Raw genomic sequence first — 25,927 nt, 5'->3', positions numbered from 1 at the left:
CCGGCGGGACATTGGCTATGGCAACATGATGCAGTGCGGTTTATAGGTCAAATCGAGTCAAAGAAATACGCTAATATAGTTTAAGATCCTAGTGAAAAGGGCCTGTTACTACTTACCCCTGTTACAACAAGCCCCTCGCTCCCCTACCTATTCGAAAAATCAAACAAATCTTTAATTGACTTAAAAAAAAGGCGCCATAAAATCTTTAATATAGTTTTAATTATTTTATAACAAGTTAATCGTGTAAACGTTGGTAATTTAAGTGTTGATGTATCTTTTCTTTTTTATCTTCTTCAACCCTTGTCCATCCAATGTTGTGTCACAGCCACAGAGAAAGTTTCATATCGACGCTTGAAAGGCAAACGTGACTAAGCGACAATGCGTGAACTTTACAGTAGACTAATTTAAAGTTGAAATACCTGGAAAAAATCTATTTTAACGAATCTAGCTGTAGGATTGAAATGATTTTAATAGACCTAGAAATATATTTTTTTTGCGCATCGAATATGGTTATTGCCTATCATTTATGTACAAAGCAGTTAATGTCGCTTAGTCACGTTTGCCTTTCAAGCGTCGATATGCACGGTTTTATTCAACGGGTCCTTATCGCGTCGAGCGAAGACTGCGTGATATTAGGAACAGACAAATTTGTCCATCCTCTTTTGGGTTCGATTAGCTGTCTATAACGAACAGTGTCCTTACTCCATACAGGAGTGCTTAGCGTATGGCTAATTTGTATGGAGTTAGAACAGCGTCCCTATCGGCAAATGATTCTTGTCCACCTGATGGTTGTCTGGAAGAGATCGCTCTTAGCGATAAGACCGCCAATTGTACTTTTTTTGTTTTTAATGTATCGCACTGTTTATTTGTTTTTTGGTGTACAATAAAGAATACTTTCTCTCTCTCTCTCTCAAACGCAGGGAAGCTGTTCCAGCTCCATACAAATTGGAGTTAACTTTCACGCTATCGAGAACGTTAAAAAACTCGCACAAAGCACACAAGTGTTTGTTATAGGGGGTCTGTTAACATCTCTATGTGTATATTATTGTATATGAATGTATTTAAGTGTATACATGAGTCTCTGGTTCCGACAAGTAATTCTGGTTTGGGGTAAGACATCCGCGTCACGTGTCATTGGTAATTTATTTGTTTAATTCAAACCGAATTAATTATAAATTGGTTTTTTGAACGTGCTGCGTTCAGGGACGATAATCTTAAGTTGCTTGCTACTTTAAATCAGACCTTTGTTGTATTTTGATGTATCTATAATGATTCGGAACTTATTTTAAGTTTAATGAAGTGCAATAATAGTATTTAGTTTAATGAGATTAATTATGTTCTATTCCAATTACGAAGTCCCTTTTGACACTCTTGCCCAAAACACGTCATTGCGGATGCTCCCGATCCATTAACGGTGCTTTTAGGTACCACAAGCACCGGTCACCGTCCTCGCCGAAACCGTCGCTTGCGACGAAGGGTTCGACGAGCGAATTAACCCACAGACACAGCCCGCTGAATTTCTCGCCGGATCTTCTCAGTGGGTCGCGTTTCCGATCCGGTGGTAGATTCTGCGAAGCACTGCTCTTGCTAGGGCCAGTGCTAGCAACACTCCGGTTTGAGTCGCTACATATTAGGGCAAAGCTGAAATAGCCTCTCAAGGCCATCAGCATAGGTAGGATAAAAAAAGACACTTTGAGAACATAACTCTTCACGTTTCGCATACTTTGAAATAATAATAATTTTTTGGTTCATGGTCGTAAACATTATTTAAAAAATACCCAATCAATCTAAATCATTAAATACAATTAATTCACACACACAATAACAAATTATTAAGATCTGTCTCATGGGACTTCGTAATTGGAATAGAGTTTAATGTTTAAGAAATAATTGTAAATAGACATGCTTTAACAAAAACCGACTTCAAATAGAAAAAAATAGATATTCCAAAACAAATTAATATACACTATAATAAAAACAATAATCATCGAAATCTGTTGGCGTGATATTGAGTTATTGAGTTATTCATATATTTGTCGCGCACGTACTTAATGCAAATTCAAGACTTATATGGTTTTCTCATGGATACCATTATCAGAACTGGACTAAGTTGAAATGGGACCACACAGGAAGCGTCAGCTTTCTAATAAAAAAAGAATCATCAAAATCGATTCACCCAGCAAAAGTTATGAGGTAACAAACATAAAAAAAAAACATACGGTCGAATTGAGAACCCCCTCCTTTCTTGAAGTCGGTTAAAAAAGTACCAAATGAGCGTGTGCGAAATTAAATTTTCGATTGCAAAGCTTTGAGGAGCTTGTTGTTAAATAGAAATATAATAAGGTAATTATTATTATGACGGACTTGGTGATGTAGTAGTCGGCGCTTATGATTGTCGTGCCGAGGGTCGTGGGTTCGACTCCTGCATCAGGCAAACTTTCGTGTAATGAGCAAGTTTGTTTGTTCTTTGTCTGGGTGTTTTTTATCTATATTTATGTATATATTTAAACGCATATAAGTACGTATGTCAGTTTCTGGTACTGTAACACAGGGAATCCTAATTTGGGGGCGGATGACGGTGCGTGATTCGTTTCCAGTTATTTATTTATTGCTCGCTGAACCGGCAGACTTCGTAGTACCTCAATCGATAAATAAAAGACCTAAACTTTTGTATAAAATAAACTTAAAACAAACAAAAGGAATCCGTCCGACGGGGGACACATCAAAGGAAAAACAAAATTGTTATTTTTATTTAATTCCGAGCATTTTCATTTATTTATCTACCTTTTAAACCTTCTCTGGACTTCGACAAATAATTCAAGACCAAAGTCAGCCGAATCGGTCCAGCCGTTCTCGAGTTTTAGCGAGACTAACGAACAGCAATTCATTTTTATAGATTATTATATAGATGCGTAAGGAATATGGTCGCTTACGGCGAACTGTGATTATGGAGGATAGAGGTAAAGAGTACAGTCGTGTATGGGACGCAAGATGAAGAAGTAGATAGAAGATGGTGGAATTTGTTTTTTTTTTCATATAAAGACCTTAACTTCTCTACATTCTATATCTGCAAGGACAGGTTCCAGTAATCCATGGTTTATTTATTTATTGCTTAGATGTGTGGATGAGCTCACAGCCCACCTGGTGTTAAGTGGTTACTGGAGCCCATTGACATTTACAACGTAAATGCACCACCCACCTTGAGATATAAGTTCTAACATCTCAGTATGGTTACAACAGCTGCCCCACCCTTCAAACTGCAACGCATTACTGCTTCACGGCATAAATGGGCAAGGTGGTGGTACCTATCGGTGCGGAGTCACGCAATTACGCAAATTATAATTTTACGGGATTGATTTTTATTACACGATGCTATTCTTTCGCCGTGGAAGTCAATCGTGAACATTTGTCAAGCACGTATTTCATCAGAAAAATTGGTAGCCGCCTGCGGGATTCGAACACCGTTGCATCGCTAGATACGAATGCACCGGACGTTTTATCCTTTAGGCCACGACGACCTATTGCTATACAATCTATTGCTGGCGAAAAATGACTCTTAAAAATACACACTCGGAACTATTTTTATTATATAGATTTTAGTAATAATCTAGTCATTGTGAAGTCTAGTCGTTAAACTTGTAAATATATTATGTGAAGCTCAATAAATAATTTAAGAATTATTTGTGGTTTTTTTTCTTATTTTCGTATCCATTATGTACCTAGTCAGGTCATAAGTATTGTCACACAGTAAAAAGTTTTCTTTTAGAATGCTGGCCACAAAAAAGTTTATTGAATTCGAATTTCGAATTGTTCATGAAAATAAAAATGTATAATTTTAGAATTTTCACTCATTTGTAAATATGGAGTGGACGCTTAAAGAAGACCGTGTTGCAGTTATTGCGTTGCATCGTTGCGGTTACGCGCCATTTCAAATTTTTAACATACTGAAAATTTTGAATATAACTAAAAGATTCGTTTATCGTACCATCAAACGATACAATGAAGACTCTAATGTAGATGACAGGTCAGGAAGTGGTCGCCCTCGGTCTGTTAGGACTCCAGCAGTGATAAAGCTGTGAAGGCGCGAATTCAAAGAAATCCCAAACGTAAGCAGAAACTGTTGGCCCTTCAGATGGGGTTAAGCAGAACCACGGTGAAAAGGGTGTTAAATGAAGACTTAGGCATATCGAAGAAAAACAGGACATCGTTTGAATGCTCGTCTAATGGACCTGAGACTGAAGAGATGTCGCGCTTTGTTGAAAAAAATATCGGGAAATTCTTTTTTCGGATGCAAAAATTTTTACCGTAGAAGAGAGCTACAACAAACAAAATGATAAGGTGTACGCACACAGTAGTGAAAAAGCGAGCAACCGTATTCCGCGTGTCCAACGAGGTCATTTTCCATCCTCGCTCATGGTATGGTTGGGAGCTTCTTATTGGGGCTTAACAGAGGTACATTTTTGTGAGAAAGGTGTAAAAACGAATGCAGTTGTGTATCAAAATACAGTCCTGACGAACCTTGTGAAACCTGTTTCTCATACCATGTTCAATAACAGGCACTGGGTATTCCAGCAAGATTCGGCGCCAGCTCATAGAGCAAAGAGCACACAAAACTGGCTGGCGGCGCGTGAAATCGACTTCATCCGGCACGAAGACTGGCCCTCCTCCAGTCCAGATTTGAATCCGTTAGATTACAAGATATAGCAACACTTGGAGGAAAAGGGGTGCTCAAAGCCTCATCCCAATTTGGAGTCACTCAAGACATCCTTGATTAAGGCAGCCGCCGATATTGACATGGACCTCGTTCGTGCTGCGATAGACGACTGGCCGCGCAGATTGAAGGCCTGTATTCAAAATCACGGAGGTCATTTTGAATAAACTTTAGTTCATAAGAATCTATGTTTTGTTAAGTTCATTTTGGTATATGAATGGTTACATAATGAATAAACTTGTTTCAATTATTTTACATTAAACATGTGACAGAATTTATGAACTGACTAGGTATATACAGACAATTTCGTCCACCGGGCGGTCCGACCCGAATTCTCGGGATCCTCCAAAAAGTCCATTGAAAAAGTGTCAGCAAAAGACCACCATTTTACTGAGATTAGATTTCATCTCAATCATCTCATTTAATTTCATCCCAGTTGATTAATGTTTCAAATTAATCATTTTCATTTCATTTCACTCCATAATATCATTTTTCATAGAATTAAGAATATACATTAAAATAAGACATGACTTAAAGGTCTCAGTTACCAGGTCATAAAATCTCTTAAAAAAAGTCCTACCTATTTGTTGGTAGCCTCAGAGGCTATTACAGCTACACCCGTACGGGTTTGGCGAGCTCACGGGCTCAACCTGATAGAATTTACTAACACTAGCCCTAACAAGAGCAGTGCTTCGCAGAATCTACCACCGGATCGGAAACGCGACCCACTGAGAAGATCCGGCGAGGAACTCAATGGGCTTAAAGCTGTTCGTATACTGCTGTGGGTTCAAGCTTTTTTGAACTTTTAGATTTATACACAGAACTTTGTCGTCGTCGTGGCCTAAAGGATAAGACGTCCGGTGCATTCGTATCTAGCGATGCACCGGTGTTCGAGTCCCGCAGGCGGGTACCAATTTTTCTAATGAAATACGTACTAAACAAACACGTTCACGATTGACTTCCACGGTGAAGGAATAACATCGTGTAATAAAAATCAAACCCGCAAAAACTATAATTTGCGTAATCACTGATGGTAGGACCTCTTGGGAGTCCGCACGGGTAGGTACCACCACCCTGCCTATTTCCGCCGTGGAGCAGTAATCCGTTTCGCTTCGAAGGGTGGGGTAGCCGTTGTAACTATACTGAGACCTTAGAACTTATATCTCGAGGTGGGTGGCGCATTTACGTTGTAGATGTCTATGGGCTCCAGTAACCACTTAACACCAGGTGGGCCATGGGCTTATTTCAGGTGAAGGTGGCTTTGACCTCGAAAAAAAACACTCATATAGATAATTGGTTATAATAATAACACTAATACTAACAAATAATGCAAAATGTTAACAAGAAAAATAACAATATCATCCATATAGTCGAAGTCAAATTTTACATTATTAAAGATAACTCCGAAACTACTGTTCGAATCTTGTTAACTATAATTGAAATAGGCACTATAAAAGAACCAGCACTAGATTTCAATTGAAAATAATCATCTCATTCACCTAGAAAAAAATATGTGCTGAAGTAAGTAAGGAGCACCAAAAACAAAAGGACTGAGAAAATCCTGCTTGTTTGAAAGTCAATTAACAAAAGAAAACCTAAGCGTCCTACGTGAACTAATAGAAGCGAACTACCCTCGATCCGCCCCAATTGTGATTCGCAAAGCGTGAACGTACACAAGAAGGGGGAAGTCAAACAATAAACGGAATTAGGCACAAATTGTGCGTGCGATCCGATCTATAAATAGATTACGTTGGGCGCCACCAGGAACTTAGTTAAGGGTCTCACGCACGTGGCCATGTAGAAACTTTGTATCGGCGACGTTAATTGACTTGTTGGGGACTGACGCTGCAGATCAGGCTGCAGCAGATCAGGATTCCTGGCGATAGTCGATTGGGTGCTCTGATGTGGGTGGCGTAGCTCGTTATTGCCTTGAAGACTGCTGCAGAACGCGCAGTCCAGAATTGTATCTGCCAGTCAGTGCAAGAGGTATTTTTAGATTTGTGGAGAGTACTTAACGGTAGGCAGCGGCTTGGCTCTGCCCGTAGCATTGCTGAGGTCCATGGGCGATGGTAACCACTCACCATCAGGTGGGCCTTGCGCTCGTCTGCCTATTAGGGCAATAAAAAAACGTTTTTGGAGTGGTAATTTTTAATAGGCTTAGTCTAGATTTAGCGTGCGCTTTTCTTCAAATTCCGAGATAATCCTTTGAATAGAGAACGCGCCACTCTCGTCTCTGTTGGGTCAGCTCTTTGCGACCTGGGTAGGGGTTATTCCAGGATTCATGCAGGCGGACCTGGATGATACCACCAGCGCGAATGCGAACATTGCAGCCCGAATGTAACTCATTGGAAGTCGTGTTGGAGTAAAAACGCTTGTGTGTTCTTTATTGCAGTTTAATTACGCGTCGAGCAACACGACTAGCATACGATCCACCCGATGGTAAGTCCTCACTATCGCTCCGGCACACCTGCAATGCTAGAGGCACATCATCAAGGACCAATGGTGGTACAATAATAATTAATCTGACTAGTATGAAATGAAATTAATCTTAAATTCCGTTTCCTATTTAAGCGTGGTTCTTTAACATATTTTATTGAAGGAGTCCATAGGCATCACTACACGAAGGGTTCAGGCCACGCCGACCTGGAATAATTTTTTTCATTTCAATTATTAAAAAAAAATCGAATATAATATTCATGAGATATAAATAAATACATCTTTATTTGAGACCGGCTAACGTATTTCCGAAACAATATTCCGTGGATCAATCTCGTTTTAGGCAGATCAAAGCGGTTCGTACTAGTAATAACAGCGAATTAAGACCCGCCAATATAAGTTGAGCTTCGAACGTTCAAATGTAATGAACGATCCTTTGTCAATAAAGAACGAAGCTGTCTTCCCGGGGCTCTTCGTTATACGGCGGCTTAAACAACAAATGTAAGCTGAGCCGTGAAATCTATAATATCTGGTCGTAATACTTTGAGTTATGTTTGTATTGGTGGATCAATTTGAATTGGAGTATCGAAGGAGGGTTAGCTATGGGCAGAACTCTTTAATTTCGGAACAGAAGCGGCAATGTTCAAGTGATTTGATTACCTTAGGGACGGCAGTATGCAGTAAGTAAAGAGTAAAAAAATTTTTACACGTTTTTTTTATTATCTAAAAGCCCAGACGAAGCGAAACACTGTTCAGCTTATGGAAACATGCCTTGCCTTATGTACGTCTGTAGCTGCACTTCTTCTATTAATATACAGTAAAACCTATTTATTCGCGGGCTATATGTTCTGTAAATATGCCACGAATACAGAAACACGTGAATGTGGAATGGTAATTTACATAACATTTATACATAAAAAAAATTTATTCGTTCTTTTGACGACGCGTTTACAAAGTATATTCGGTGGGATACCTACATAATGGAATTCTTTTTATCAATATATGCATACCCAATATACCCTTTAAAGAGAAGAGACGAATAAAGAAATCTTTAGCCGCGAACATAGGAAACAGGTCAAATTCTTTAACCCCGAATAGTGAAAACGCGTTAGTAGGAAGCGCTATTAAGGGGCTTTTCTGTAATACACTTTCTTCTTTAAAATTTTTTTTGCCATTTAAAATCAACATCCAGTTAGTGTTGAATGTTTCCTTAAGCCCATGAACATCACCGCGCTTACGACGCAACTCACCCTATTAAAACGAAAAGTTCTTTAGCTCTGAGTTAACACAAAAAATGTACAATCAATTTCATAAGCAATGGATGGCCATTTATTTGACCAACCAACGCTCTAAGCCGCCAGGCTCATGGTCTTTTCTGATCCCATTATCATCACCATTCTGCAGCAGTCTACTGCTGGATACAGGCATCTCCAATTGCCCGCTACTGTACACAATCCTCGGCTTCTCTCATCCAGCTTTTCCCAGCTACCCTGCATAGATCGTCACTCCACAATTCAGATTACAATCACAAGCAAAATTCACTAATACTTTATTTAAAAAAAGCTTGCCACTAATTACTTTACGGAATTTCTATATTCTGCAATGAAACAACACAATTTTTAACACACAATTTTTAATATCATGTTCTTGTAAGCGATGTTTTAAATTAAATTAGAATTCTGGATGGCTCTGTACCGCACGATCCCGTCCAGCCCTTTGACACTTAGCGGGCGGTGCATTCATAAAGGCGCCATTTTTCGCCCTTTTCCAGGTGACACTATTGTGTTATCTGTAATATAATAGACCATTTAAACCGTATGTTTAATAAAGAGCTTCATCGAAATATATCCTGCCGCCGATTCGGGTAGAGTTCTGTGTGCTTAGTGGAGTTTTTTAACGTTCTCGATAGCGTAAAAGTTAACTCAAATTTGTAGGCAGTTGGAACAGCGCCCCTAGCGGCAGATGTAGGAAAACGTTTCAACTCCACACAATTTTCAGTTAACTTTTACGCTATCGAGAACGTTAACAAATTCGAACTAAGCATACTGAGTCTTATTAAAATAATATATCAGCGGGTGAAAGGCTAGTTGGTGTAAGCGAGATTTTCACAATTTTATAGGAAAGTCATTTAAAGTTGAAAAATTTGGAAATAATATCATAACGAAAAATTTTTTTACCCCCAGCAAGAGCAGTGCTTCACTGAATCTACATTTCAGTATCAAATCCACTAACGGTGCTTTTAGGTACCTCAAGCACCGGTCACCGTTCTCATCGAACCCGTCGCTTGCGACGAAGGGCTCGACGAGTAAATTAACACTCAGACACAGTCCACTGAGTTTCTCGCCGGATCTTCTCAGCGGGTCGCGTTTCCAATCCGGTAGTAGATAGCGGAGCGGTACTGTAAGAAATTCGATACATTTTAAAGTTTTACTACAAATAAGTTAAACTACAAATAAGTTAAAAAAGCAACGTAAGCCGCGAAAAAAATTTGCGATGTTTATGGACCTAGTTAGTGCAGTGAGAGTAGCACAAATTCGGTTTATGCGTTTTCAATCCGGAAATTTTGATGTCAAAGGTCGCTCTGGTCGCCCTATTACGGATAAAATGGATGCCATTTTTGAAAAAGTGGAGCAAGATCGGCATATCAGTAGTTACGACGTGAAAAAAATAAAAATGTGAATTTTCTTAAAAAATGCGATGAAACTTTTCCCCCAACCTATTAGAATCTATTTTACTGTAATTAATCAAATAAGGCCTTCGGCTAACACTTGGTTCTGGGTACTGGGTTCTTTTCTGCACGACCGTTGGCGGCCTGGTACAGAATGCTTTAAGTATTAAGTCTACCGATGTACAAGAATGTGGATAAAGTGTAAGAAATAAAATAAATAATTTATTTTCAAGTGACAGAATATCCAAAATTCCTTGACCTATCATCCCTCAGTGAAGTTTCCGAATAACAGATTAACTTAAATTGGTTCTATATATTATCTCGTTACGTGAGAACCAAAACGTATCGACCTCTCAATACGTAGACATTTCTTTAAGCAAGAGTTTCGTTTAAAATAGATCTCAAAACACTAACAAGTCTCGGAGGAATGGAACTCGATGCGCGCCATCTAACGTCGAGTAGGATAATCACACGATAATTGACGTTAAGTCGTGTATTGAAAAGAAAATATAGAATGTGTTGGCTTTTGCTTAAGAGAGTCTATACAATTAATTTTCTTGTTAAAATTATTCATCATGCATAATTATCAAATATTAAATGCAGTAAAATAAGTGATTTATTGTAATACATTGAACAATTACGATTTAGGTCCTAAGTGAGTTAATATTATAGATTTATTATAAATCCATCTACCGTTGTCAGAATTTTTACGAATACGATATTCTAGACGGAAAAAAGCTGCCATGTTTCTCTTATACCCATTGTAAATTTTGACAAAATTGGAAGATGACACTGATATTATAACCACTGAGATTGTGACGATAAACTCACTGTGTCTTCATAATATAGTGATTCATATTTTTGTTTGCTACCTATCCGCTGGTAGTCTAAGGGTCCATAGCACACAAACCAACTTCGAAGGGGATTGTATCTGTATCAACTCGAGCCATTTAGTATTCTTTATATGAAACTAGCCCACTGAATTTCTCACCGGATCTTCTCAGTGGGTCGCATTTCGGATCCGGTATTAGATTCTGTGAAGCACTGCTCTTGCTAGGGCTAGCAAATTCTCGTCCTAGCATAGCTGGAATAGCCTCTTAGACTACCAGCGATATAGGTAGGAAAAAAATTAAACTCTTTACTGAATGACCACACTAATTGAAATCGTAACGTAAACGGTTCACTTTAGGACAAGTGCGAACCGCGGTGTGACCCGTGTGGGAACAACAATCCTTCGTCCCCCCTTGCCCCTCTCTAATCTCCGGCGGTCTGCCTAGCAGCAAGCACGGCAAGCCCATCTGCAGCCGAGCCGATGATGGTTATATGCTTACGTTATGTTGACGCCTGTTTGACGGCGAGGCGAAAGGCGATACTCTGACGATTCCTTTCCGAGTTGATATGGTGGTAGGAGCTCTTGGGGGCCATCCATAAATGACGTCACATGAATTTTAGGACTTTTGAACCTACTCTTTTATATTCTCTACTAGCTGACCCGGCAGACTTCGTAGTGCCTCAATCGATAAATAAAAGACCTAAGCTTTTGTATAAAATAAACTTAAAACAAACAAAAGCAATCCGTCCGACGGGGGACACATCAAAGGAAAAACAAAATTGTTATTTTTAATTTAATTCCGAGCATTTTCATATTTATCTACCTTTTAAATCTTCTCTGGACTTCCACAAATAATTCAAGACCAAAATTAGCCAAATCGGTCCAGCCGTTCTCGAGTTTTAGCGAGACTAACGAACAGCAATTCATTTATATATATAGAGAAGAAGAAGATTACCGGCACTTCATTTTCGATCTGAATTTGAACATCAGGAACGTCCTTAGTTACGTTGCATGAGAGATAATCTCATAGCGAGAATGCTAAATTATTAATAACTATAGTTGAAGTTCGTAGATTTTTAAAGTTTTTTGTTCACATCTAAACTTCGCGTTTTAATATTTTAAATTTTAACATGTGACGTCACAAAATTATTGACCCTCCATATGCCCCTTGTCACAATATGTCACACACAGAAATAATTTCAAGATGTCACATTTCGGTGATACCACCATCCCCCCCAACCCCTCGACAACGTCTTACGTTATTTATGGATGAAACCTTGTGAGTCCGTGCGGGTAGGTACCATCACCCTGCCTATTTCTGCCGTGGAGCAGTAATTCATTTTGGTTCTCGCTGAGTTTCTCGCCAGATGTTCTCAGCGGGTTGCGATTCCGATTTGATGTTAGATTCATCAATACCCTTGCTAGGGCTAGACGTCCTTTTTAGACGTACTTTCTCTCTCTCGGAAGGATGCGTAACGACGTCTCAAGGCTGTCATCCAATCGCCGGACAATGTTCCGCTCTGAATCATTTCCGATACGCATTCTGAATCATTATGCATTCTTCCGACTCCACTAGATTATGGATAGCTGAATTGCTTATTGTGAATTAAAAAAAGGTGAGTCAACATCCCGATTCTATAAAAGGAAATATATCGATAGGTTATATCGATCGTTTGTTTGTAATCAGAACAACGTATGTAACAGTGGAGTGGAATGTTTATTTAACGTAACGATAACGTCATCTTATAAATCGATGAGCATCGGCTGCACGCTCGAAAAAGTGTCACGTTCCGCCTGAGCGTGAGCGTGCAAGCGAGAGCGTGGAACCAGCGATAGAGAGGCAAGATCGGCACAAGCGTTTGCTTGTGACACAGTTCTCTCTTCTTGCGTGACGTCAGAACTAGCAGCCCTAAGCACGTCATTATGGATCTTTCCAATCCATTAACGGTGCTTTTAGGTACCTTAAGAACCGGTCACCGTCCTCGGCGAAACCGTCGCTTGCGACGAAGGGCTCTACGAGTAAATTAACCCATAGACACAGCCCACTGAGTTTCTCGCCGGATCTTCTCAGTTGGTCGCATTTCCGATCTGATGGTAGATTCTGCGAAGCACTGCTCTTGCTAGGGCCAGTGTTAGCAACACTCCCGGCTTGAGCCCTGTGAGCTTTCCTACATGTCAAGGAGAAGCTGAGCTAGCAGTTCGAATAGTTCTGCCACTGAGGTTCTCACGTAAAACTATCGTCCGTAAACCGACTTTACAAACAATTAAATAGGTTGTTTTAAATACAGGTAACCCTCATTTAACACGGTATTTCACAACATGGTTCCACTCTAACACGAAAAGAAACAAATTCCCAAAAAACCGTCATATAACATAGTAGGTACTGTTAAAACACGATAAAAGATTTCTGTTTAAAAAATATTTAGAAAATCACATTATGCACTATCTCGATATATAATAATATGGGTATTTAAAATAGATCCATAAAAGCCGCTTCGACGGATAGGTTTAAGGGTTCCATCGATTTTTGCCAGCAATATTTACAATCTTATCTCGTACGTATCATTCATTCATAAGAAAAATACAAGGGCAGTTGTAAATGTCGAAACTGAGATTTAATCTGCCGTGAAATCCCTTAATTCCCGTAATTAAGTTGTATAATATAAGTGCAAACAAAGTAAAGGCCAGCGTTTAAAAGAGGGTCGGGAATATGGCGTAATGTAGCTCTTTAGCGACCATTTGTCCAAATGTCACTAAATCCCTCGACGGTATTCGACCTTTGGAATTATTATGCGCTTACGAACATAATGGGACACTAAATTGATTTAAAGTTTATTAATAGTTTGTGAATGCCTCTTTTATTGGTGTTAACGCTGTCAGCGCCGATTTTCAGTTTACGAGATGCGTATTAGTTTTTAACCCTTTTAGTTCTTAACTTATTTTGATATGTTTGCAAAAATTATCAGTGTTATTGAAAGAAAAAAAATACGTTAACTTAAAAATTCATTTAAATAAATTAAATTTAATTATAAACGAAAATTAATGCGACTAGGAGATGTATGAAAATGGTAGTGCAAGGTAGAGGGGGAAGAGGTCGACCGAAGAAGACATGGATGGAGTGTGTGCATGACGATATGAGAGAGAGAGGAGTGAGTGTTGAGATGACAGCTGATAGAAGAGAATGGAATAGAGGGGAATAGCTGTATTGACCCCACCTAGTGGGATAAGGTGAAGAAAAAGAAAAGAAGAAGAAATAATTTTAAATGGTTAACTATAAATGTTATTAACCTATTAAAAACGTTATACGTACGCGCGTTAAGATACGTCCATACAGGTCAATACCTAATATCTGTAATCAAACTGCGCAATAGTCGCTATTTCGACGCTCCGCACGTTATTTGCATTAATAGAGAGTCGATCTATCGATGGTTTGTGCTTTAGGGGTTAAAGCTATGTTCTTTGAGTGATGCGAGAAAGAAACGATTAATTACAGACATAGTTTTTTGTTTTGGTTTGATTTTTGTTTTTATTGCTTAGATGGGTGGATGAGGTCACAGCCCACCTGGTGTTAAGTGGTTAGGATTCCATAGACATTCACAACGTAAATGCGCCACCCACCTTGAGATATAAGTTCTAAGATCTCAAGTATAGTTACAACGGCTGCCCCACCCTTCAAACCGAAACGCATTACTGTTTCACGGCAGAAATAGGCAGAATGGTGGTGCCCACCCGCACGGACTCACAAGAGGTCCTACCACCAGTAAAAATTATTATTATTATATTATTACTAGCTGACCCGGCAAACATTGTTTTGCCATATATAAGATTTCTAGGGAATTTCTAGTGTAGAAAAAAAAACTAACTTATTGTAAGTGTGTAAGGATGTGGTAAATGAGTGAAATGATCAAAAAATAAAGAACAAAAAATGATTAATAAAATACTTAGCGAGTCTACAAAAACTTTTCTCACAAGACGAACGGAACTGCTAAAAATAAAACAAAAAACGAAAGAAATGAAGGAAGAACTAAGCACACTATTTAAAACTACAAGTAAGGCAATAGATAAAGACTACAAAGAATATAGACATAAAATCATTGAAAATAACCTAAACGAATACAGAAGTACGAAAAAAGCCTATAAGAAATTGAGCACACACAAAAATTGGATTCAGAACTTAAAATCTAAATCAGAAGAAATGAAAACCAGAAATGATATCATGAACTGCGCCACAAACTTCTACAGAGAATTATATTCCGAATCGATTTCTTGTATTACTACAGTCGAAGCAGCAATAGCAAACTCTCAAAACACGAATGTATTGCCACCAGTAGATGAGAAGGAAGTCATAAAACATATCAGCAAACTTAGACCACATAAAAGCCCTGGTCCCGACGGCATACAAAATGAAGCACTGAAAGCTGGCGCTATCCTACTTAGTCGGCCACTTATGTATTTATTCAACAAGGTTCTGAACATAGGCCAAGTACCGATCCAATGGAAAAGATCTGATATAATCCTTATATACAAGAAAGGAGACCCTCAAGACATATCTAACTACCGCCCGATTAGTCTTCTTTCAAGTGTATACAAACTGTTCACGTCAATACTACAAAGCCGGCTGAGCCCGCAGATAGATAACTATCAGCCAGTAGAACAAGCAGGGTTTCGTTCTGGATTTTCTACAACGGATCATATACAAGTTTTACAACAAGTAATGGAGAAATACAAGGAATTCAACAAGCCACTTTACATTGCTTTCATTGACTACGCCAAAGCGTTTGATACGATCTCTCATGATGCTATTTGGGAAGCGCTGAATAAATGCTACATAAACGAAAACTATGTAAGAGTACTGAAAGACATTTACGAAGGTAGCGTAAGCCAAGTCAAACTGGAGACGCGAGGTCCTGATATACCGATCCGTAGAGGCGTAAGACAAGGAGACCCTCTCTCACCTAAGCTGTTCATAATGATACTACAACACGTTTTTGATAATCTTAACTGGCAGGCGGAAGGAATTAGAATTAACAAAGATCGGCTTACACACCTCAGATTCGCAGACGATATTGTCTTATTTTCTGAAACAAGCAAAGGATTAGAAAGAATGATAACAAGTTTAAATGAAGAAAGCGAAAAGGTGGGCCTCAAAATGAACGAAAATAAAACAAAAATAGTTACTAATGATTACATTAACGCCATATACTTGAAAGGAAAGCCGCTTGAATATGTGAGCAATTACATATACCTGGGAAAACAACTATCATTCGATGACAAAAATGAAGAACTAGAGGTGGAGCGGCGTATCAACATGAGTTGGAAAAAGTTTTGGTCCCTGAAGGAAATCTTGAAAGGGGAATTCCCCCTTTACCTAAAGAAAATTGTGTTGGATACCTGTGTCCTACCTACTCTTACATACGGATGCCAAACGTGGACATTCAGCACCAAAACAAAAAATAAACTAATAACATGTCAAAAAGCAATGGAAAGAAGCGTACTAAAAATAAGAAAAATACAAAAAGTAAAAAGCGAAAAAATTAGACAAAAAACTAAAGTTATAGATGCCTTACAATATGCTTTAAAACAGAAATGGCAGTGGGCAGGACATATAGCAAGACGCACAGACAAAAGATGGACATTACAGACAACTATGTGGAAAGGACCAAGAGGAAAAAGAAGAAGAGGGCGCCCTAGAAAAAGATGGATAGACGATATAAAAGCGATAGCAGGAAGCGATTGGATAAGGAAAGCCATGGACAAACGAATTTGGAAGAAGCTGGAGGAGGCCTTTACCCGAGAAGGGGTTCCGATCATTGATACAGGAGAAAGCAACGTTAGCGAATAAAAGAAAATTAAAGAAATTCTACCCTAGTATATTTAGATATTAAATCGCATGTAATATATTATCATTATGGTTTGGAAATAAACAGGCTTTATTATTATTATTATTATTACTAGCTGACCCGGCAAACATTGTTTTGCCATATATAAGATTTCTAGGGAATTTCTAGTGTAGAAAAAAAAACTAACTTATTGTAAGTGTGTAAGGATGTGGTAAATGAGTGAAAGAGGTATGTAGTGCTGTGAACGATGAGGGAATATATAATAAAAATAACAAAACCTCATTCAACCACATAATACCTCATTATAACAAAAAAACATGTCCAAATAAAATAAAAAAATATTAGGGGTGGACAACCCTAATCACTTAGGGGTATGAAAAATAGATAGTAGCCGATTCTCAGGCTTACTGAATATGCATAAAAAAAATCATGAAAATCGGTCAAGCGGTTTCGGAGGAGTATGGGAACGAACATTGTGACACGAGAATTTTATATATTAGATTATTATATTATTTCCGACGTTTGCAGATCGAGCAAGGTTAAAAATACTTTTAATCATAACAATTCTTTTAATTATTTCTACGATCCGGAAGAATGGATAAAAATTCACTAAATTCCTTTTTAAATTATATTTTATTGTCACCTACAATATTCTTATTTGCCACACACGCGTAGATAACGCGATATGGCAAGATAAGATATCGGCCGCCATTTTGTTAAACATTCGCTGCAAAGACATCGAAAGTGTTATAGTAATGCGATGTCAAAATAAGAGTGTCTAAATAATATAGCTCCGATAATATTTATTGATTTTTAAAAAGTAAGTACGTAATAATTTTATGTATTTAAGTGGATTTGTTTTTTTCTTTCTTAAATTCCCCCCTATCGATATTACTATTATAGTAAGGATATTCAATTTTGCAATTCACATAATGCAGTTAAAACACAGATTGATTTAATAAGAGCTAGACTAAATTTAGTGTTATTTTCGAGGCCGCCATCTTTGTTACATGCCAAGGATTTTGACAATTCAATTTACTCAATGAATATCGAATTATTTTCAAAATTTCCTACAATTTTGATACAGCAAGTTCAGTGATTGAAAAAAAATCGTCAATTTTTTTAAAACGTTGAACTCGGAATAAACGATTTATTTCATAAAGGAATACTTAAAACGCAGCCATTTTAGGAAGTGTGTGATAAATGGCCTCTTTAATCATAGATTATTTTGTACGACACGATTTATATCTTTTTACAAACTTCTTTGAATTTGCACCTGTATCAATATGGCGCATTTTGACAAATATGAGTGTTTAAACAACAAGTACTACTTTGAGGCAGGCGAATGTTGTATACAACTGTTTTATTTGTTAATGCTATATAAAAACTAGAGTCAATTATTTGAAGCCCTTTGATTATTATTATTGAGTAAATTTAATTAATTCATCACTTATGTCGTGTGACAATTGTCCTCCTCGCGTCGTTTTCCTCATTACTGATGGTCGAGACTCCCCCGCTGCATCAGTTTCTCCCGTACGACTTCCCTGCATGACGTGACAATTGTACGAGCTGCGATTTTTTTATAGCTTTAATTTGTAAATACAACACTGTAGGCACATTGCTAGTGTGTAGACCCTTCTAAAGCTTGAAAAGAAAAAGTTATTTAAAGTAGTATTTACAATAAAGTAGTTAAAATATTTGTAATCATTGACAAGAGTATACAGCGCCATCTTCCGTCCAGTAGCATAATTATAATGAAGTTTTTTTTAGAATTTATGTCTGTAATTACGAAACAAAAAATATCTCAACATTACAATAGAATTGATTTCAATGTAAGCAAATCGGCATGATAAAATTTTGACTCGATACGTTTTCTTGGTATCGCGCTGATAACGATATCAAAAGATAACCTAGTTTAGGGCTTAATGTAGTTTTACCACAGATTGCTTTCTCATTACAACTCTGTTTTCGTCAGAATGGGTTGGGCTGTGGCTATCTTCGTATTTCTCTTCATCGCTGGAGCTCATTGTGAAGACGGTGAGTTGATTTTATTACATGCGATCTTCAAATAGTTTTTGCTAGTGGATAATAATTTTGTATTCTGCTAATGATTATAATACTGGCCGACTTATTTGCTTAATGCAATACGTTTTCGGGATTTTCGTGTTATTATGTTCGTTAATAACATGTTAGTAACTTAAGGACCTATTGTGAGTCCGCACGGTAGGTGCCACCGCCCTGCGTATTTCTACAGTGAAGCAGTAATGCGTTTCTGTTTGAAGGGTGGGGCAGCCGTTGTACTTAGACCTTAGAACTTATATCTCAAGGTAGGTGGCGCATTTACGTTGTGGATGTCTATGGACTCCAGTTACCACTTAACACCAGGTGGGTTGTGAGCTCATCCACCCATCTAAGGAATAAAAAAAAATTATATATAAATTAATAATAATTAAAATAGAAATAGAGATTAAACCTTATAATTTATTTTGTTAATTTTTTAAAGAGCTCAAGTCTGTACTAGATTCAAAGACTTGTATTACTGATCTCGATCCTCCTTCTTAGGATAAATTAGTTTAGGTTAAATCGTGAACAGATGTCGCGGACTAGTCGGATCTGTGTGCTTAGTGCGAGTTCTTTAACGTTCTCGATAGCGTAAAAGTTAACTCAAATTGTATGCATTTGGAACAGCGCCCCTAGCGGCAAACGTAGACAAACGATCCAATTCCATACAAATATGAGCTAACTTTTACGCTATCGAGTAAGTTAAAAAAACATTTATGGTTATGAGGTGTTATTATTTACGAGTCGTGATTATTTTACAGTTAAAACACCTGGAGCCAGCGCCAACGTTACTGCAGGATCACCTAAGGCCCCGGCCTCCGATATTTGTAGGCAGTGCGTTTGCAAAGACAATAAAGTTAATTGTTACGATCAGAATCTGGACACGTTCTTCAGTAAAGAAGAATGGGCAGGTGAATTATTATGATCCAATTATTACACGTACAGACTACACGTAACAGCTTAGAGTTTAGAGTTAATTCATACTACCTGGAGCCACTGCGTTCATCCACAGTGCGTTTCCAGAGATCTTTATTACCACGTGTACTATCTGGCTTTGGAATGACCTCGCCTCCACGGTGTTTCTCGAGCGCTATGACATGTCCTTCTTCAAACGAGGCTTGTAGAGAGTACTTATTCGTAGGCAGCGGCTTAGCTCTGCCCGTGGCATTGTTGACGTCTATGGGCGACAATAACCACTCACCATCAGGTGGTATAGTCGTCAATAAAAAAAATGTTTTGACACGTTCACAGCGAGTATTCTGTTTAAATAGGACATCATAGATATACGTTCATCTCTTTCTCACACTTCAGCAAATTGAAGTTACTGTCTGGCCACGACAGAGAAGTGTATGTTTTCTTAGCGCACCGCAAAAGAGATATCAACGAAGCGTATTGGACCATATGATTGCTATTTTGGTTTCAATGGTGGAGCAGCAGACATTGTTTAACACATTTGAAATTTTGATCATATCAAGGCGTCATCCTATTAGTATTACTCCTACGCTAGGAAAGGGTTCCTTTTTTAATCGTTCACTCTTAGTAGAGTGATGGCAGGTCGATGCTGATGACGATATACTTCCATTAAAGCGACCCCCCCATCCACTTGTTGCCTTCTTCAAATTGGACTAAGTACATTTGCGGCATCAGTTTTGATCAGGTCTGTCCACGTACTGGCGATAGATACACATTTCGAACAAATTGTTTGAAATATGTGGAGATACGTATTTGCCCTATCAATGATAATTAATCTATACCCGATTAGGGCTCCGTCAGGATCGAGATGTTGGTCTTAAATGCTGTCTAAAGCCTGTGGAATAAACGCCACCGGCCCACATCTCAAATGCATCGATTTTGGTGAGGCGCACCGTCCACGTTTCTGTGACAGTACAATCCAATCCTTAATCTCACTCTAGTTAAGTTTATAATTAAATGAATTGTTTCTGCTTCCTCACAGCGCTCGCGGACTTCAAGCCGAAAATAGTTGATTTGAGTGAGAACTCATTCACGAACGTGACGCTCATGGCGGATCTGTCAATAGAGATACTGAACTTGTCTCGTTGCAAGATCGATGTCATAGAAAACGCCAGCTTCAAGGAGCTACAGGAGATGCGAGTTCTCGACTTAAGCTACAATAAGTTGACGGCGGCGAAGCTGAGCCCGCACGCTTTTGAGGTGAGCTTTTAGTTCCAAACCTTTATTTATAGATGGCGCTATGGATGGGTACCATAGACTACTTAAAATATTTTCTTGGGGAGGTAAAGGCAAAGGGAAGATCTTCCAGCGAGTGGCTGAGATTGTTCAGTAGAATGTTGTCGTTTGGAACTTGTATAATAATATATGCGAGTTTATCTTGAATATGTCGTTACTGAGCTTTAAGCACTTATCAAAATACTTTTTGTTCTATGACGGCTACCGCGCATATCTAATTATTATAATACCAACTGTTAACTAAGCGAGCGCATCGGCTTAGCTCAAGCGTTTTAACAAATACAACGGAATAGCGTGATTCATACATCTCGGACGAGAGTATTCGAGTTCAATAACAAGATTAGATAAGATAAACAGACATACCTTGTCAATTTCAAAAACAAAACACACAAACACGCTTACACAAACACGGTGGGGTGTCAAGTGTGCTTAGTGCGAGCTATTTAACGTTCTCGATTGCGTAAAAGTTAACTCAAATTTGTATGCAATGGAACAGCGCCCCTAGCGGCAAACGTATGCAAACGATCTAGCTTCAGAACGTTTTTACCCGATTATTGTAAGCGTAGACGCCCGTGGACATAAACAACGCGCTTAGTCAAGCTGCTGCCTAAAAACTAAACTAACTTAAATGAGCAGTGTATCTTCTACCCCATCAATCTAGGTGGCAATGACATAACAAGATTATCAAATTAAATTTTATAAAAATTCCAGGGTAAATACACCCCGGAACAATACGAGCCTCTAGCAGCGATGCGCGTTCTCAATCTAGCGTACAACGATCTGCACTCCTTGAACCAGGATCTGTTCGAACACTTACCGCAGTTGGAGGAGCTGGATATCAGTGGGAATCCCCTGACCACGATAGATCACGTTACTTTGATTGCCATTTCGAGTTTGCCGATGCTCAAGGTAAGTAGCGACATCTGTTATTCGGGGAAATCATTAAATAGCCTAATATTAAGTTTTAAATGAGCCACATGTAACATTCAGTGCCGAGTGTAAAGAAAAACTTTGAACAATCAAATTATTTAACTGCAATAAGTTTTAGGTAATGAAGTCAGACTTGAATTTACCTATCTTTATCTTGAAATATATACTCGACAAAAGATGGCGCTGATCACAACATTTTTTTAGGTGTTGAGAATGCGTTCTTGCCAACTGACCGAGATCCCTGAAAAGTTCCTCCACACTCCACTCTACTTGAGTCGCTTAGACATAAGCGACAACCAGCTGACCGCCGTTCCTCAAGAGTTGGAAGAAACCAAGAACCTGGAATACCTTAACCTGAACCAAAACCCTATCAGAGAATTAGATATGACCTCTGAAGATTACCCGTGAGTTATTGGAGTTTACTCCTTTAGAATCGATTTACATATATAGGCCCGGGGTATGAAAATTATGGGGACCAAAATCGTACTAGCATGTCACACGAAATGCGTTATGCGCCTGCGCCGGCAGTCCGCCACAAAGCCTCGTACTGATCGCGCGTTTCTCTCATTATTGTATTTTCATATATTTGTTAGTCGTTTGTTTTGTGTCTCGTTAATTTGTTAATAATCTGTAGTGTATCGTGTTGTCGTAATATAGAACTATTTCTCGTATTGTTTCGTTTAATTTTTTATATCCAGTAAACTCCAGTCGTGCGTCGGAGCGGACACACACACTTTTTTTATCAAAGTATTCTTATTTAATGTATAAGGACATTTTGTGTGCTAGTGCGAGGAAGTTCCATTATATTACCTACTTCTGCCGCGGAGCAGTAATGCGCTTCGATTTAAGGGTGGGACAGCTGTTGGTCCTTGGTTTCATATCTGGTGGCGCACGGTGATATTATAATATATACGGATTCCAGTAACCACTTAACACTAAATAGACAATAAACTCATCCCACTATCATATAAAAGAACAACTCCAAAGGTATTGTGCACGTGCTTCTCCTGGTTGACAGTGGCATCCACGTCTATCTGCTTAACAAGAAGCGTTCATTTCCCATCACCTTGAACAGCATTTTTAGGAGCGTCAATAGAAATGCTAAAATTCCTATGATTAAATATTTCTGCTTCCAGTGGCTTCCCCCGTCTGCGCAAGCTGAAGGAGCTACATATGTGCAACATGCCTTCTCTGCGTCGTATCGGTCCAGGGGCACTTGCTGGTATGTTCTATTCATAAGTGGCGATGTCGATATTGTAGCACAGAGGAAGTAGACTCGGATAAGCTCGTTGAGAATTTGTATAGTCACCGGTTAGAACCTAATAATTCAGTTAAGCATGAGTACTCGTTATTCAAGTTCATGTATTTCTTTAAAGGGGTTTTGGATAATAGCTGTCAGCTGTATTCAGTAGCTTGGGCTGTGCTCTCATTTTCACCAATAAAAAAATCATTTAATCGCAGTATGAGCTTGAGCTCGAACCGCGCTTATAATAATGTCATCCACGTATATAAAAAAATATAGAAACGTTTTTATTATTATTTCTTTGATTTTTTAGACACAAGGAATAATTAGAAAATTTAGCGTTCAGGCTTAGTTCTTCTTGATACACCACTGAAAACTATATCTTAAGTAGTTTATCCAGTCTAGAAATTAGCTGCCCACAGCGAACTGATAAAATGCTCGTCGCAATTTTATTATTGCTTATTGCTTATGAATTTATGTTTTCGCAGGCCTGGAATCTCTTGAGAGTCTTCACATGAGCTTGAATCCATCTTTGGAGTTCATCGATCCGAAGGCACTCGCTAGACCTGATGATATCGGGGAAACCTATGACTGGCCGCTCATCAAGCAAGTGCGTATTTAGAAAACATTATATATTGTATTTTTTATTTCGTTGTAAATGTAAATTTACCAGACTCCAGACCTGAGGTGCCATTACAAGATGAAAACTAGGAAGATGGTTGCTTCTGACCCTATTTGTATACGCATTGCTAACAGTATTCATTATAATTATAGGAATTATTTAAAGCCTCGCCAGAATGAGGCTTGTGGTAAGGTTTGGACGAGGCCTAAGTCCAGCAGTGGATGTCAGTGGGCTAAACGAAGAAGAACGAGATTTTTTAAAGATGCTTTATTAGCTTGACCTGGGTATCTTCCTATGTATGGTACAAAATCTTTTAACATCAGGACCAAGACCATCCTTTCTCGCTGTCAAAAGTTCTGCTTAGAAATATAACCGGCTCGGTGGAATACTCCCCATCCTTGTATCGTATACTTTCTATAGATAGACCATAAAATTTAAGCCTAGCTGTAGACATCCCAAAAAAAAAACTACCCACAGTATAGTGTAAAAGCGATTTCTTCAAGAACTCAATTCGAGACGACACGAGCCATAATTAAAATATTGTTGCAGTTGTATCTTCAATCGAATAACCTCTCCGACATCGACTCAAGGCTGCTCTCCCGCTGGGACCTGCTGGAGAAGATAGATGTGTCCGACAATCCTTACCTATGCGACTGCTCCACGCAATGGATAGTGGACGTCCTTGTGCCCTTGATTGAAGAGAAGAAAACCAATTCATCGTTGATGGTGTAAGTTTTTGAACGTATGACCTTCCCGATGAAGGAGTAGCACAGAATATTAGATGCCAAATTATAATGGGTGGTGTTATGTGAAAACACTATTGTCCCCTAGATCAGGTGTCTTCAGACAATAGTATTAAGATTGCCGCATTAATAGCGGACACGTGCAACTGTATCTGTAACTGTATATGTAACTGTAACTGTAACTGTTGAATGTTTTACAAGGTGCCACGAGCCAATTGAAATGAGAGGCTACACATTGAAGCATTTGAACGAGATCCACAGGCACATGAGATGCGTCGACAAATACGGCAACAGGCCTGAGCGAGACGGAGCTATACTACTCGGAACGTTGATAGGTGAGATAGCATTATAGTCCAGTATATGCCAGTGGCTCTCAAACTTTTTTTCGGCGCGACACACTTTAGACAATTTAAAAATTTGACTGTCAAAGTTTAGTTTTTTTATTGTCTTAAAATTATTTCAATAATACAACAATACAACTTAAGTGGTTACTAGAGCCCATAGACATCTACAACGTAAATGCCGCCACCTAACTTGAAATCTGATTTCTTAGGTCTCAGTATTTACAGTACAACGGCTGCCCGCCCTTCAAACCGAAACGCATTACTGCTTCACCGCAGAAATAGGCAGGGTGGTGGTGCCTACCCGTGCGGACTCACAACACGTCTTACCAGCAGTAATTACGCAAATTATAATTTTGCGGGTTTTGATTTTTATTACACAATGTGATTCCTTGAGCGGGGAAGTCAATCGTGAGCATTTGTTGAGTACGTATTTCATTAGAGAAATTGGTACCCGCCTGCGGGATTCGAACACCGGTGTATCGCTACGTACAATTGCACCGGACGTCTTATCCTTTAGGCCACGACGACTTCTCCTCCTCCTAGCTCCTCTCATAATTAGGATTTGTTTCAGGCGTGTTATTGGCTGTGCCAATAATGCTAGGTCTGGTGCTTCTCTGGCGTAAAGGCTACTTCGGTTGGCTTGGACTCCGGGGACCCGTTGACGTTTCCAGAGCGTTCTACAAGCGGGCACCCGCAGATGACAATCTATTTTAGTTCTTAACACTCTAGTTTTAAGATACGTTTTGAATGATTAAATAAAGTGTTTTTTTTTGTTTGTTTTTGTATTAATTGCCGTTTTCGAAATGCATTCACGTTTTCAAGGATCGAAAAAGTCGTGGTTTTTTTTTTGAATCACTTGAAAATATCCATGTTATTTTCTTATTAAAAATAAAAAAGATAGCACTTACTTTTCGAAGTTTGTCCGGAAATTTCGTCGAATACGCTAGCTACTATATCTTGGCATAACCCTCTAAAGTTACCAGCTTGGGCAGAAAAATAATAATAATTGCTAACTACCCCATAACCATCAATAAGAATATTGTTCTTATGAGTGCGGCTTACCAGTATATGTATGTATCTACACTACGTTTGGGGATCACTGCCGCCTATGGACACTGACAACGCCAGCAGCATAGCTGGGCCGACTACCGCTTAGGAATTTTCACAGATCTACTTCGAAGAGTATGTCACAGCGCTCAAGAAAAACCGCGTAGTTCAGACCCGCTGACATCGGACGTTCCGACACCACATTAAAACGGTACGCGACCGTGCCGCCTTCGTATTAAGAC

General features: G+C 38.8%; 1 protein-coding gene and 1 long non-coding RNA gene across 3 annotated transcripts; one reads left to right on the top strand and one right to left on the bottom strand.

Moving 5' to 3' along the window:
• Nucleotides 1–8,779: 8,779 nt before the first annotated feature.
• Nucleotides 8,780–9,537, bottom strand: LOC134201147 (uncharacterized). The gene is made up of 2 exons (XR_009976353.1): nucleotides 9,325–9,537; nucleotides 8,780–8,936 (listed from the first exon to the last, which is right to left on the bottom strand). It is a non-coding gene; the product is annotated as an uncharacterized LOC134201147 (long non-coding RNA).
• Nucleotides 9,538–17,142: 7,605 nt separating this feature from the next.
• On the top strand, nucleotides 17,143–25,413 carry LOC101736717 (leucine-rich repeat neuronal protein 3). Of its 2 annotated transcripts, XM_004927472.5 has the most exons (11): nucleotides 17,143–17,307; nucleotides 18,463–18,524; nucleotides 19,310–19,459; nucleotides 20,503–20,720; nucleotides 21,468–21,665; nucleotides 21,891–22,090; nucleotides 22,823–22,908; nucleotides 23,418–23,539; nucleotides 24,101–24,279; nucleotides 24,496–24,629; nucleotides 25,210–25,413. In XM_004927472.5, the coding sequence occupies exons 2-11, from the start codon at nucleotides 18,464–18,466 to the stop codon at nucleotides 25,350–25,352; spliced, it is 1,491 nt and encodes a 496-aa protein (XP_004927529.2). In that variant the 5' UTR covers nucleotides 17,143–17,307; nucleotide 18,463; the 3' UTR covers nucleotides 25,353–25,413. The 2 variants fall into 2 exon arrangements, with proteins under 2 accessions (XP_004927529.2, XP_021204559.2); XM_021348884.3 differs by lacking the exons at nucleotides 24,496–24,629; nucleotides 25,210–25,413 and having other exon boundaries at nucleotides 17,158–17,307; nucleotides 24,101–24,283.
• Nucleotides 25,414–25,927: the final 514 nt, after the last annotated feature.

This window comes from Bombyx mori, chromosome 23 (assembly GCF_030269925.1).
Source record: "Bombyx mori chromosome 23, ASM3026992v2".
In the NCBI taxonomy this organism is placed as follows: Eukaryota; Metazoa; Arthropoda; class Insecta; order Lepidoptera; family Bombycidae; genus Bombyx; species Bombyx mori.
Note: the sequence above shows the minus strand (reverse complement) of the source record. Positions and strands in the feature narration are given on the sequence as shown.

Coding starts and splice junctions, on each gene's coding strand:
- LOC101736717 (XM_004927472.5), top strand. CDS start 18,464: ATGGGTTGGGCTGTGGCTATCTTCGTATTTCTCTTCATCGCTGGAGCT. Junction 21,666..21,890: donor CGAGTTTGCCGATGCTCAAG/GTAAGTAGCGAC, acceptor ACATTTTTTTAG/GTGTTGAGAATGCGTTCTTG. Junction 22,909..23,417: donor CGGTCCAGGGGCACTTGCTG/GTATGTTCTATT, acceptor ATGTTTTCGCAG/GCCTGGAATCTCTTGAGAGT.